The sequence below is a fragment of the Fusarium coffeatum genome (genome assembly GCF_003316985.1).
Source record: "Fusarium coffeatum strain FIESC_28 chromosome Unknown BRIP53273_contig_59, whole genome shotgun sequence".
Taxonomy (NCBI): domain Eukaryota; kingdom Fungi; phylum Ascomycota; class Sordariomycetes; order Hypocreales; family Nectriaceae; genus Fusarium; species Fusarium coffeatum.
The window spans coordinates 89,247-103,563 of NW_022157855.1; the positions used below are offsets into that span (position 1 = coordinate 89,247).

At 47.9% G+C, this 14,317-nt stretch overlaps 7 protein-coding genes across 7 annotated transcripts; 4 read left to right on the forward strand and 3 right to left on the reverse strand.

Annotated features, from left to right (window-relative positions):
• Positions 1-672: 672 nt before the first annotated feature.
• On the forward strand, positions 673-1,050 carry FIESC28_02701 (uncharacterized protein; the record flags this gene model as incomplete). Its single annotated transcript, XM_031156850.1, has 1 exon — positions 673-1,050. One exon carries the CDS (start codon positions 673-675, stop codon positions 1,048-1,050), a length of 378 nt encoding a protein of 125 aa, XP_031019096.1.
• A 725-nt stretch (positions 1,051-1,775) lies between these two features.
• On the forward strand, positions 1,776-3,316 carry FIESC28_02702 (uncharacterized protein; the record flags this gene model as incomplete). The annotated part of the gene is made up of 3 exons (XM_031156851.1): positions 1,776-2,506; positions 2,561-2,768; positions 2,816-3,316. The coding sequence occupies 3 exons, from the start codon at positions 1,776-1,778 to the stop codon at positions 3,314-3,316; spliced, it is 1,440 nt and encodes a 479-aa protein (XP_031019097.1).
• Positions 3,317-3,542: 226 nt separating this feature from the next.
• FIESC28_02703 (uncharacterized protein) lies at positions 3,543-4,889 on the reverse strand (the record flags this gene model as incomplete). The annotated part of the gene is made up of 1 exon (XM_031156852.1): positions 3,543-4,889. The coding sequence occupies one exon, from the start codon at positions 4,887-4,889 to the stop codon at positions 3,543-3,545; it is 1,347 nt and encodes a 448-aa protein (XP_031019098.1).
• Positions 4,890-6,475: 1,586 nt separating this feature from the next.
• On the forward strand, positions 6,476-7,541 carry FIESC28_02704 (uncharacterized protein; the record flags this gene model as incomplete). The annotated part of the gene is made up of 2 exons (XM_031156853.1): positions 6,476-7,208; positions 7,258-7,541. The coding sequence occupies 2 exons, from the start codon at positions 6,476-6,478 to the stop codon at positions 7,539-7,541; spliced, it is 1,017 nt and encodes a 338-aa protein (XP_031019099.1).
• Positions 7,542-7,735: 194 nt separating this feature from the next.
• Positions 7,736-8,509, reverse strand: FIESC28_02705 (uncharacterized protein; the record flags this gene model as incomplete). The annotated part of the gene is made up of 2 exons (XM_031156854.1): positions 7,736-8,089; positions 8,135-8,509. 2 exons carry the CDS (start codon positions 8,507-8,509, stop codon positions 7,736-7,738), a joined length of 729 nt encoding a protein of 242 aa, XP_031019100.1.
• A 1,317-nt stretch (positions 8,510-9,826) lies between these two features.
• On the forward strand, positions 9,827-10,788 carry FIESC28_02706 (uncharacterized protein; the record flags this gene model as incomplete). The annotated part of the gene is made up of 2 exons (XM_031156855.1): positions 9,827-10,040; positions 10,097-10,788. The coding sequence occupies 2 exons, from the start codon at positions 9,827-9,829 to the stop codon at positions 10,786-10,788; spliced, it is 906 nt and encodes a 301-aa protein (XP_031019101.1).
• A 155-nt stretch (positions 10,789-10,943) lies between these two features.
• Positions 10,944-14,102, reverse strand: FIESC28_02707 (uncharacterized protein; the record flags this gene model as incomplete). Its single annotated transcript, XM_031156856.1, has 6 exons — positions 10,944-12,599; positions 12,646-12,711; positions 12,757-12,911; positions 12,961-13,354; positions 13,400-13,610; positions 13,666-14,102. 6 exons carry the CDS (start codon positions 14,100-14,102, stop codon positions 10,944-10,946), a joined length of 2,919 nt encoding a protein of 972 aa, XP_031019102.1.
• Between the last annotated feature and the right edge of the window lie 215 nt (positions 14,103-14,317).

Here is a 14,317-nt window from a genome sequence, read left to right on the forward strand (position 1 = left end):
GACTCATGAATGGACAAGCGATTTCCATGTGTGATCAGGGAAAGGTGCAAGCAGGGCCAATATTATTGAAGTAGTAATCAGTTCAATGGCAATTCCAGAGTTGTACACACTCGGTAAGTTATTCTTGTTTAGAATCCCGAGGGTAGGATTTCTTGCAAATAAGACTTTGCATTTCTAGCAGTCATGTCGATAGCATTAGTCTCGATGAGGCTACAAGCAAAAGTGCTCGTAGAGTAGCATAATCTTTGGCTCTAGCTGTAAGTTTACGAATCCAAATACATCCATTTATAGCAGTGACGACACAAGATACGTACACCATGGCGCTAGGTGATCTGCCTATCATACAGCTACAGTGACAATATGGCCTGACATATGTCTTTTTCTTGTTGGCTAGAATCCGGTGCCAAGAACGCCACCGATACTTCCACTGAGCTTCCTTCAATTCCCTGCGAGGGTTGCATTGTGACGACGGCTCTAGACTACAAGTCTAGACCTATAGTGTACACTTTAGGCACTCAACCAGCTACGGAGACACTCAAGTGTGAGCTTTTTCGCTTGACTGCTAAAGGCACTCAGCTAACTGAATGGCAAGACTTTCCGTCTCCAGTGGCAACATCATCGTCAAGTCCAGAAGGTGAGCTGCACCGGCATAATGGTTACAATGACTAATACATGTCTGAAGCATCTGGTCCAGATATTGCCGTAATCATTGGTCCTGTTGTCCCTTCCGTTGTGCTGTTATTACTACTCGGTTTTCTCTTCTTCCGCTGGTACAAGCGCAGAGGAATAAATAGGGCAGAGCAAGGGCCTGTGGCCAACGAGGAAGAGCCAAAGGAGGATAAGCCACAGTTGCACTCCGACTGCATCGTACGTCCAACCTTCGAGCTCGAGGGATCCGCGCCCAAGGTACCCGAAGAGATCAATATGTCATCAAACGAGGAGTCGGAGATGCCTGCGAATGAGCCAGCAGCACACGAGATGTCGGCGGATAGAAAGATCCAGAGGAAGCCAGTCAGGACTCGAGTTGGAAGCGTCACAGAGGAATCCTGAAGATAGCTTGTTTGTTATCATCTATCAAGCCCGTCGCAGAAGAACTCTCCTAATGGTGGGGCTAACTTCATTGTATTGATTGAAACAAAGGAACGGCGTTGTCTTTGTCATTATAGTCAGAGACACTCGGATTAATACTACCCGTGGTCTTGTCGCCGGCATATGTCGGAATTATATTGTGGCTGTTTGTGTCACCACCTGATAATGAGACACGGCACAACCGGATCTGCTCCAGCAAAAGTTCCTTGTCGGCCATTTCCTCCAATAGGGTATCAAAACGCTTTCCCTTTCATACCCTTGGCAGGCTGGATCACATAGCAGCGGTCGATCTTGGAACAATTATAGGTCAGAAGTTGGCCAGGGTGAACCTAAACCAGTTGCGGGTTAGGTGTTGATATTAACAATGCTATGATTGTCTTTGATTCAAAGATTATGTGAAATGAGTGGCTCTTGTTAAGGACGGTGATTCTGAAGAATGAGACTTCTGAATCTGGTAACCTGCAGGATTCTAGCAGTCACATGCAATTGCCTCTCGCCGGAAGAACCTCTATATAACACCACAGGGTTCCCCTGCTTGCATCCTCAACGACTCGGACTTGACTTGCAGTTGCATTCCAACCAGAACATCGCTTATGGCAATAGTCACCATCGTTCAGTGAGCTATAAGACCCCGATCTCAGCCTCCCACATATTACTAACACTTCAATGAGAGACTAAATTCCAACATGCCCACCACATCGCGCCAGGAATACACCACCCTCGTCCTTGACTTGGGCGGTGTCCTTGTCAATTACTCAACCAAAAACACTGTTAAGGTCTCTGCTAGTCTAATAAAGTCAGCACTCGATTCTCCTGATTGGTATGACTACGAGAAAGGCCTTACTTCAGAAGACGACTGTTATACCAAGATCTGCAAAGAATTTGGCATTGATCTCGAAACCTGGATCGAGGCGCTTGAGCAGATGAGAGAGGGTGCAGAGATAAACAGGCTGTTTATATCTTCAATCAGAGCTCTCAAGCAGACGTACCCCAGAATAAAGGTCTTTGTTCTATCGAACATTCCAGCACCTGAACTAGACGCACTAAGGAGTGAGATCGAAAGCTGGGGTATTCTCGACGGCTTCATTGCATCATCAGATATTCAAGAAAGAAAGCCAGACATGGCGATCTACAGCAAATGCTTGGAACGAATCGGAGTATCAGCATCATCCTGTATCTTTGTCGACGACAAGATTGACAGGGTCGTTGCTGCTCAGAGTCTAGGATTCAAGGGCATTCCGTTGGACAACACTGATGAATTCATCAGACGACTCCACAACCTGTTCGGGGATCCTGTCATGCGGGCAAAAGGGTTTCTACAACGTAATGCCAAAAATTTGTTCTGCACGCTGAGTATGGGACAGGTCCAACCGGATAATTATTCGCAGCTGATCATTCACCAGAATACGGGGGACAGGTATGTTCACAACTGTGCAGGTTGCCTTCCCGAGCCGTGGGCTGACGATTGCAGGAACTTGGTTGTATTGGAAAGCGAGGGGCCTACTTGGAACTATTTCCACAGCGAGTCGCCAACGTTATCGATGTCGAATGCAGCCTATCCGAATGACTCTGATACTACTTCGCTCGCTATGGCTGTCTTGGAAGATATGCCTATGAGTTTGAAGTTGCAGGCCAGGGACGAGATACTTTCTCATTTGAGCCCGGATGGTTTACCTTTCGTAAGTTTCACATACTAAGTCGCACTTCGATACTTACTACTTTACAGTGCTGGCTCAGCAAAACTCGTCCGCGGTTTTGCCATGTAATATGCGCCAACGTCTTCCGCTTCTTCGTTATCAACGACTGGTTCACAAAGCTCCCCGGAGTCTACGAGTTCCTCTGTCGCATGCTTGAAACTCGGGCTTACCTTCATGGCAGCCGTTATTATAAGAACCCAGATTGGTTTCTGTACAATCTCGCAGATCTCTGTGACAGGCGTCCGCAGGACTTACAGCTTCAACGTATGAGACATTTGCTTGTTGAATGCGTTCGTGAAAGAATGGGCTGCAATGATGAGACTCTAGGGGCAGCTTTAAGAGCGCTGAGTGCGCAGTCTCTAGGGTTTCAGAGTGAGAGAGACCTGGAAATCTTGCTTGATCAGCAACAACTTGATGGCGGGTGGGAGTTGGCCTGGCTTTGGGGATACGGTACAAAGGATGTCAAAATTGGAAGTAGAGGCGTTGTCACAGCCATGGCTATGAATGCGATTCAGCGCGCGTCGATCTAGAGGTGATATATCTAAACTAGATACAACATTTATATCAACCATTCCTAATTATACATCGACATTACCTTTGCAGGCGACGTTACTTCAGTACCCAGTGTGAAATTGGTAAGATGAACAGCAATGGTATTATAATTGATCTATTTAAAAGCATAAACATCACTCGTCAGGGCGTTAAAACAATTACATGCTGAGATTAAAGAACAGGGCATCTTGGAAATTCCCCTTGTTATCCTAGATCTGGCCAGGCAAATCCTTTCAGTAGGTTGGCGTTCATGAAATCCTGGTCATCGAATGGCCCATCAAGTATCGCAAGATCCAAGTATGACATTGGATCAGAGACTTCGTCTATGCTCTCATCCCTCTCGATTACCGAAGTTTGGTCAAGACTTTGGACATTCTCGTCAAACTCTCGTAACTCGGCACATATTCTGGTCCTCGCATCCGCAGCCAGAGAACTAAACTCGCTGAAGCGGGCCAGAAGGTCAACGATCAGAGTCACCACCTCTCGGAAGTCCTGATAGTGAGAGCTCGTCGCCCCATCTTTCTTGGCTGTACTCAATAGCATGTGGCCTACTCCAGCAAGTTGTTGCAACAGCGGCGATCCTGTAGCACGTATGTACTCATCTAGAATTGAGCTCATATTCTCCATCATATCTCGTGCGGCTTGACATACACTTTGAATACCTTGTTGGTTGGCGAGCGAAGCCATCATCCGGGCAAGATGAATGGTACAGAGAATGTTGCACGTTTGGAAGCCGCATCGATTTCGGCCGCTGTCAGACGATCGAGACGCGACTGACTCAAATTGTGGGAGAATCTCGCCTTGTAGCTCTGAAAGTCTGGACATGATCTGAGAGATATCCGGTCCGTAGTAGTCTTGCAGTATTGACTTTTGTTTCCGGCGTCTGGAGCGGAGGCTCAACACAGCATGTTCCAGCAGACGATACAGGTCCGTTGTGAGATTCCAACCAGAAAACCAGTCTTCAAACTGTCCATCACGCCCTGGCACAAAGGCAGGATGATGGAGACCTGACGGGTATCCTACGTCGCATTGAGTTTCTGAACATCGCATCATTGTACCAAACATGCACGCGGTATGGACTTCGAGTCTGTACATAGCCCACCAAAGACGACGCCTGACTTCTCTCTCACAGTCACTGATCTCGGCTGCCCAATTGGCTTCGTCGTGAAAGTTTGTCCGAGACGATATTGTATGGAACAGGCCCAGGTATTTGTGAAGCAGTACACTATCCCCGCTCTGAGCTCCCACCAAAGCCAAGAATCCGTAAGAGCGGATAAGCTCTATAGGTTCAGTAGTCTTATCGCGACTAGCGACTAGTGTCTCTGCTTCGTTTAGGTAAGCCTGCGCCAGTGTTGATGTTTCTGACGTGGGGTTGCCATCACTGAATAGTGCGCGATTATTCGCATGGAGGGCGCTGAGTGCACACATGCAAACCAGATTCATATAATCTGATGGGCTGGCGGGGAAAGACCCATCTCTCCATCCAACCCAGAGTTCCCTTTCACAGAACAGGGGAAACCTGGAGCAGTGAGCAACCTGTGTATCTGACATGACGTCGATACTTACATGGGATGGACAGTATCGAGATAGACATCCAACAACTCAGTTTTGACTTTCTTGGCTTCTAATGAGATCACCACATCAGAACCCGGAGGGGATCCCTCAATGACTTGACTTGTTTCTGATGAAGGGTTAGCCTTATGTCGCTTGGTTCCGCGCTTCTTTGTCTTCCGATTGCGAGTACACTGTTCGCCAAACTCGATACAGGTTCGGCATGATGACTGTCCGTTGGACGAGGGATTTTCTGCGGATTTGCACTTGAGTCCTCGACGATGGCAAAAGTCACATGCCTGTGTGACTCTTCGCGCTTTCGCACCGCCAGACGACATTAGATCAAGAATGAGTTTGTTGAGGGATGATCAGCCATGTCTTTGAAGTCCTGGGCAGATAAGAAGTGATAGCGTTAAATCACGTGCTCCTTTAGGACAGCCGGAAAACAAAAACTCGATAGCTATTAACACTCAGCATGATTATTCATTGTTTAACAAATTTTGCTAGTCTCGCTTGACGTTGCCTAAAAGCTCGGCAAATCTACGCGTTTGTCAGTATTATTTTACTGACGTTGCTTTCTACTCTGCTAGCAAGGGTAAGATAGCTCCGAGTTTGAAGAATGGGGATTTATTCAATATCATCCTGTCTTTCTCGGCAGTCACTGGAATCTGTCTTTCATTTGATTCAAGCAAGCAATAGCCTTTAGTAATGTTCCACATCTTCGTACAACAGCATTACTTCCAGGCGAGGTTTCAGTTAGGCGGATAATCAGGCAGAGAGCGACTAATGCTTAGCAACACCTTTCGTGACAATGAATTGTCTCGGTGTCACGAATGTGCCATTTCACTCCATGACATAAGGCCAGAAAATAATTTCACAGTAATTAATGTTTTCAAAAGGAAATCCCCTAGGTCAACTTGGTAAATGAGGCAAAGTTTGACATGGGGCTCATACATACTATTGATTAGTTAGCAATAGCTTTTACATAAATTCATGAAATATGCTGTTACTTATCGACCTGGGTACTTAATTCGGATAGTAATATGAGGTTCTCTAGTTTATTCCGTTGAAAACAATCCCAAAGCTACACGAGGTCTCGGACGATTTTCAGTGATGGTGATGTTACATCAAGCGAGGTTGGTCCGAGCATTTGGCTAGTCTTGATCCAGCCTGGTATCCGACCACCCCCAGTTCTTACAGCTATTAAAAGAAGATTATGGGGATCGTAGACTCCACTAAGAGAAATGCTAAGAGGTTTGAGCACGCTTGGCTTCTGGAAGAAGGAGATGACCGAGTATCCAAGCTCGTATTTATAGATTTGACAGATCAAAAATGGATCTTCGATCAACTGATTGGCTTTTTTACTACGTCAATGCAACGCCAAGGGAACTAGTGGGAGGGTCAACCCGAGAATTTGGAGCGAGGAGGTGAGTTATCCTTGCTACTTGTTAGATCAGGGACTATATAAGATTGGGCCGCTGCACCCTTCTAGATCTCTTTCATCCAACCCAAGCCAATCGTTAATTTGGACCTAATAATCTGTCACTCGCTCAGACATCACATTCGTTACCAATACATTCGTTAAAATGCTCGTCCAAAGCCTTCTCAGCCTGGCACTTGCCGCCACATCTCTTGCCAGCCCTCTCACACGCGCCACCAACACCTGCAAAGACCCCGTCGTCCGCAAGGAATGGCGTGAACTCACCGGCGCCGAGAAGAAGGAATACCTCCGAGCTGCCGTCTGCGCACGCAACCTTCCCGAGCAGAAGTACGCCCACATTAACGCCGTCACATCCCGCATGGACGACCTCGTCTACACCCACTTCCAACTCAACACCGAGATTCACTTCGTCGCCAACTTCCTCCCCTGGCACCGTTGGTTCGTCCAGCTTCATGAGGATCTTCTCAGGGATGAGTGCGACTACAAGGGTGTTCAGCCTTACTGGGACTGGACCATCGATGCCGATAAGGAGGATATGAAGAACTCTCCTATCTTTGACCCCAAGACCGGTTTCGGTGGTGATGGCAAGCGCACTGGTAGTGATGTTCCTGGCTTTGGACGATGTGTCGTCGATGGTCCTTTTGCCAACACCAACTTGACCCTTGCTATGGGATGGCCCGACATGAACACCCCCGGTGACCGTCTACACTGCTTCACTCGTGAGTTCAACGGTGGTCTGGGCAAGGATGAGAACGGCGACCAGATCCTTGGTGATATGCAGATCTCTGCCTACAACTCCAAGGTTATGAACACTATCTACGCCTTTGATACCTACAAGGATATGTCCAGCATGCTTGAGGGTCTTCCTCACGCTCAGAGTATGTGCATTACTTCCTAGTCTCCCCTTCCATGCTAACATCTTCACAGTCCACAGTGTTATCTTCGGTGATATGGGCCCTGCTACTTCCCCCAACGAGCCTCTCTTCTTCCTCCACCACGCCAACGTCGACCGTGCTTGGGCTAAGTGGCAAGGACGCAACGAGACCCGTCTTTCTGATTACAGCGGCATGCGAGTCACCCCAACAGGAACTGTTGATGCTAAGATCACTGACAAGATGCCTGTCTTGTACCTTGCTGATAAGGAGCCTGTCGTGAAGGATTACATGGACACCCAATCTGGTCCTCTCTGCTACACTTACTCCGATATGTAATTTGTTAGCTATAGCACTGCTTTATATTACAAAGATACCACTTAGTTGCCAAAGATAATATTTTCAAGCAAGCATATACTGTTCTCAGCCTTCCCTAGATTGCCGTCTTAAAAGACTTGAGCTGGCCTGGCTGTTACAACAGCCTATCATTATAACCTGACCATGCTCCTCCAGTCTTCCTGCACTATGCTGAGCTACTCCTGCCCAGTCGCATAAATTCCATCCTCAATGAGCTTGGTCAGCTTCTTGTTGCTCTTGATATATCGAGCCACATCACGCCTCTTCTGAACCAACATGTCAGCCACCATCCTTCCGAAAATAGTCTTTCCAGAGAAATTGAGATGCGTGCGGTCTCCTTCTATCTCGTTGTATTTGTCTGCGTTCTCTTGGCCGATGGCGTTGACGTATTTGGTACTCGCTGCGTTGAGATCAAGATACTGGACCCCAGTCTTGTTTGCTACAGCAATCGCTGCATCTCGCTCTTTCGCAAGGTTCTCCACCACACTGCCATCCTTGAATGTACGACGGGTGAGTGACGTGATGATAATCTGCAGACATCAGATATGTGGTCAGGAAGCTAGAGGTCAACTTACCGCAGTTCCGCCAGCACTCTTGACCTCGCCAACCATAGTAGAAAGGTTATCAGAGTATTGCTCCAGAGTAAGAGTCTTTTGATCATTGTGGCCAAACTGGATGGTCACAATAGCCTCGTGCTTGCTCTTCTGAGCTTTGACCTGATCTACTGCTTGATCCCAAAGACCTTGATCTCGAAAGGAAACTGTAGTAGCGCCATTCTTCGCAAGATTGATCCCAGCGCCAGGCTTCCTGGTCCCGTTGATGAGTGCATCACCCCAGCCGCCTCCGGTAGCAACTGTGGAATCACCTGTTAAGATGAAGAAGGGTGACTTGGCGGCTTGGACACTGCCCAAGATGCTTAGGCATGTCGATACCACAGATAAGAATTTCATGGTCACCTAAGATGCTTCGATTCGAACTATAGATAGAGACAAAATTAAACTCTACAAACAATGTATTACTCCAGGTAGCTTATATACTCGGATATGTGTCTATATGCTCAATTGCTCGTTGATCTTTTGCCTTTTCATGGCCCAGATAGTGTAATAATTCCACCAATGGATTTGTGCTGTTAGCTTTGGGGGCATCGATTTCAATCCAATGCTAATCCAGCAAGTGCCGCCCCCAGACTCTGGGGTTGAACTGTACCTCGGCACTCACGATCGGCGTTAGATGACCCGAAGCTCCGAGATGGTTTTTAGCGGCATGTTGGCGGAAGATAGTGAAGCCGAGGTCCGGCTTCTGTCAAGATGGGACTTGTTTCCATCTCTGACAACACGCTTCATATTGTTGTAAGGACCAAAAATATTTCCTGTGTATCTGAATCTTCAAGTAGAATATGTTTTAGAGTTCGGAAGCTTGTCCAAAATTGCTTTCAGAGGCAATCAGTGTTAGTATCGTGCTTTTGCCGTGATGGTGTTGGAACGCGCTCGCAAAATTGACCTAAGGTCGACAATCGTTTCATTTCCCTTCATATTTCAACCAAGCAAGGCTACAAATGCCTCATACATTCGATTTTCTACCACGACAAGTTCAACGAGCAATATTCTACGCTCCATACGTACTTTACTTGCCCAGTCTTAACGTGGGGGAGGTGCACCTGATGATTCTGGCTATGGCCTTAGGGTAGGCTCGTGAAAAGTTACGAGACTTGGCAGCGATCGCGAGTGGATCGACCAATAAGATCAACCAATGATCGATCATCATCGCGCTGGCAATCGAAAGCCAAGAGTGATCACCCGAGCCCTAGTTCGTAACAAATGTGATAAGACGGCACAAAAATCACGCTCCGTCATAGACTTGATCGAGTCCCCAGCTTCGGTCGGACAGGTCCGCAATGACGCAGATTGGATTCCTCTATTTCCGAAGATGGATTAAGCATGAAATCGAATCTGCCTCTAATTGACGGTAGATTGAGGAACAAGACTCCATCCTGGCGAAGCCGACGTTCCGCGTGACACCGTCCTTTCTAGCGCGCTTCCATGACAAGGCAAAGCGTAAAAATAGCATCGCACTTACGGTAAAGTGGTCTAGAACGCCTCACGTACAGGGGTCAATACGAGGACAGGGGGCAAGAAAAAAGGGGCGCCAATTTCCATCTTCCGATGATAAAACCAACTTTTCGTCCCAACTCTTTTCAACGTTTTGTCTTCTTGGCTCTTTCAACTGTCACTCGCTTATTAATCAGTTCTTATTTTCTTTAATTCACTATGAAGCTCTTCAGCACTCTCAGCACCCTCGCGGTGGCTCTCATGATGTCTGGTGAGGCATTGGCTGGAACTTACAAGGGTTTCAGCATCGGCGCCAACAGGGCTGATGGTGCCTGCAAGTGGGAGGCCGACTGGAAGAAGGATTTCCAGGCCATCAAGAGCTGGAACAAGGGTTTCAACGCTGTTCGTCTTTACTCTGCCGATGACTGCAACAGTAAGTTTTAGACTACTATGATATACGTTCTTCGGAAGTACTAACATCATTCTTAGCTCTTGTCAAGGCTGTCCCCGCTGCCAAGGCCACTGGCATGAAGATCCTTGTTGGTGTTTGGGCCACCGACGATGCCCACTTCGGTCGCGACAAAAAGGCTCTCCTGGCCGCCATCAAGAAGCACGGCACCGGCTGGATCGCCGCCATCAGCGTCGGTTCCGAAGATCTCTACCGTGAGGACATCTCCCCCCAGAAGCTCGCACAGCAGATCTACGACGTCCGCGGTATGGTCCACCAGTACAACAAGAACCTCAAGGTCGGCCACACCGATACCTGGACCGCTTGGGTCGACGGCCGAAACGATGTTGTCACCAAGGCCTCCGATATTGCTATCACCAACGGTTTCCCCTACTGGCAGGGCATCCCCATCAAGGATGCTGTTCGTGCCAAGACTTTCGAGAACTCTTACTGGCAGGTCAAGAAGCACGTCAAGGCTGTCAACTCCAAGGCTGCTGTCTGGGTTGGCGAGACTGGCTGGCCTACCAAGGGACCTAACTACCAGAAGGCTGCTGCCACGACTGCCAGTCTGCAGCAATTCTACAACACCGTCGGATGCTGGCTCTGGAAGCAGCAGGATGCCAGTGGTTTCTGGTTCACTGCTTTCGATACTCCTGCTCACAGCACTGAGGTTGAGAAGTACTTTGGTATTGCCAACAAGGACCGCAAGCTCAAGTTCAGCCTTACTTGCTAAGCTTGATCTTGTCAATGACTTGTTTTCCATGTACACATTATCCACATAGACTGTAACTACCAATCCATAGCATTTGCATTCTTTAGCATAAAAGTCCTCTTCAGATTTAATACATAACCGGACCAACATCATTATCTACTTTTTCTCTGTGTGACTTACTGATCCGCTTGGAACCATTCGCCTGAAGGAGGTCCCAAGTAGCTCTCTTGCATTCCTTCAAGATCAACCACAATCTTCTCAAACAACATGTTCGCATGGCCCAGTCTGATCTTGAGACTATGTGCGCCACCTTTCAGCGGGCCCAGCTTATGCTTGCGCACCCAAACATTATCTGATGCAGCAAAGAACCAACCATCGGCTGACGCCCATCCCTTATCTGCCGCATTCTTTTCGCTTTCCGGGGTCCTCTTCTGCAAGGAATAAGTATGGCTCTGGTCTGCGTTGAGCTGCACATCGTAGGTCAGGATATCCTCCGATGAGACGTCGAGAGTTGTACCGAAATAGAGTACTAGCGTTGCCTCGGAAGTCTTAGTGAAGGTAAAGAACGGATACTCTACAAAGGAAGCCTCGCTCTTGGTCCCGGGTGCAAGAGTCAATGTTCCACTTCCAAGTCTCCCTGCATCAGGGAGTACGCAGTAAGGATCTTTGCCGGAGTTAACAGTGGCAGGGATCGAGACATAACCATCTCGCTCCACAAAGCCGCTAAATGACTGCGGAACTCGTCGACCGTCGATAGGAAGGTGCACCTGTTCGAAATCCCCTTCTTGCGATTTAACATCAATGAGAACTTCTTCCTGGAAGTTATCAGGTACTTCACTCCACTTGATGGAGATCTGGACCCTCGCGTCATCTTGACCGGGAACCAACACGCCTTGAGTCTGCGACAAGATGATCCAGGACTGAGGAGTCGAAGCAGACCAGTTGATAGTCGGCACACCTCGAGTAAAAACATCGAACCATCTTGAGTCCGGTCCATAACGACTCATGGATCCTAAAGTAAGACCAGGAACAAGATCTCGCTTGCTTGGATGCGTCCTCTCCGACTCTTCGTTTATACGTCCGACGCGAACACCCTCGTGACCCTCAACAGCAACGCCCATCTGACCAACAATAGGATTTGAGTTTTGGCGTCGTTGAACAAATGATAAACCACTGATCATATCTCGGGATGGAGCATGCCAAGTATCCTCATATCCGTAATGCGGCTGCATCAGAATATGGTTCCATTTCCCATCGAGAAGAGCATGGTACTCTTCTGACAGATCGAAATCGGCGTCGAACAGATCCAGGACGTCTTGAGCAATTTTGTTAGCGGAGTTGCGCCTCTGACGGGCGAAGAGCCTGTTGCGCGCTTGGTTGATACGCAGGGCATTGTATATGTATGACGCTTTAGTGGGATGGAGAAGAAGCTGGAATGACGCAGCTTTCTGTTCATCCACGACTTGACCATGCACCTTTTCTGCACGCTCAAGCAGTTCCTTCCAGCGGTTCAAGATAGCATCGGCTTCGTTGTAGTGAAGAATCGAGAAGGTCTCCGGCTCAATATGCTCATGCTTTCTCAATGACAACAGTCGATCGTGCTGATGCCAGATCGAACCGATTTCTTCTGCAAGCTCGCCATCGAATTCCCGTTCGGCTGCTTGGTTAAAGAACTCGGGTAAGGTATCATGCTTGATGCTGTTGACATTCCATGCTAAGGCCATAGCGAAAGAGATAGGAATTTCTTGCGGCTTCAGGTCACCGACGTTGAAAACCCAGATCTCTCTTGCGTTGTGGTGATAGGCTTGCTGGAGCTGATGCCATACTTTGCCCTGTATATCTAGTTAGTAAAGGCCTTCTGAGGTGCGATCGACCTACCAGAGAGTTCGTGTTAATCCATTTGTAGCTTCGTGGATCACCGACATACTGAAGATGGTAGTAGACCTAACAATGTTAGTGGAAGTATAGACTATAAACCACTGTACCTACACCTGCACCGCCCTTTCTCTTCGACTCTTCAACAGTGGGAAGTCGGCGTATGGTACCAAAGTTATCGTCCTGGAACAGTAAGGTCACATCCTCTGGGACGTTCAATCGGCCAGTCTCGAACATAGACTGCACTTCTTTGTAGATGGCGAACAGCTCTGGGAATCAGTCAGTAACCATCTATACCTCCGGGACGGCAATACATACGAGGCACAGAGTCTTCGCTCCCATAAACCTTCTTGATCACATCCCTCTGCGTCTCGATCGCATCCTGAACCACGGAAGCAGGATCCTCTGCCAGCATCTTCTTATCATACTCGCCTCTAATACCAAGTGTGAAGTAAGAGTCACAACCCTTGGCACGACTAGCACCGTGCTCAAAGAACTCAGTGATTTTCTGTTTGTTCGTCAACCAATTCCAGCTTCCATCTGGGTTTTCAGCAAACCACTCATTTGAAAGACGCTGCATCGGTTCATGATGCGAAGTTGATATGACAATGCCGTATTCGTCTGCGAGCTTTTGGTTGAGGGGATCATCTGTGAAGAAAGATGCTCCTGGGTTGGGATAACCGGGCCACATTGCTGGCCATAGGAAATTGGCCTACATTGTCAGCACACATTTTCCAATGAGATGGGCTAAACCTACCTTGAGTCTGAGAAGTAGTTCAAAAACAGTGACATAAAACTTTGAATTGTATCCCCCAAATTTCTCCCTCACCCATCCTGTCAATGCAGGTGCTTCATCATTTAGGAATATGCCTCGGTGTCGCACCGATGGTTCGCCATGGACGGTCTGCTTTTGGATCGCATAAATCTCAGTGTGATGCTTTGGTGAAACGTCAGCCCACCAGTACCAGCTATCAGAATCAGTCAGTAGCTTTCCTTTCAGAAATCAACGTTGAGGGGACTCACGGAGACACGCCGATCTGCTCCGAAAGCGTGTATACGCCAAAAATGGTCCCTCGCTTATCGCTTCCCGCAATAACAAATACTTTCTCACATTCACCTAAACATCCTGTGAGGGTGTTTGTGCAGAAGGACTCCCATTTTCCATCAATTGTCTTCGTGTCAAGTTTGCCATCTTTGGCAAGACTCTGGATCAGCGGACTAGACCCGATACTGCCGACCAACATAGCAGTGTTCGTCTTGATCTGTGCATAATCCGCTTCTGATCCGACCAGAACAAGGGGACTGCGATCTCCTTTCGTCACACGGCTAAAGTCTTCTGCCAGGTCCTTTGCGGCGCGGATCACGCCTGGATGATCTGACTGGTCAACCACGATAGTTGCACCAACCAGTGGAATCGAACCATCTGAGGGCTTGAAGTCGACGATCCTTTCTTCGAACATGGCTCAATTAATTTGCTGACTTTCTTGAGTTGTATTTTCAGGACCGAGAGGTCAGTTTTATTTCCCCTCAATTTAGCTCGGTCCAAAGATAACCGAGAGTTCCACTTGTTAAGAGACTGACGATGTTCGGGAAGAATGCCGAGCATAAACTGTATTGCAATATACAAATTGAATAGTTCACGTGTAGCACGTTTGATCATATTCCAATTTAACTC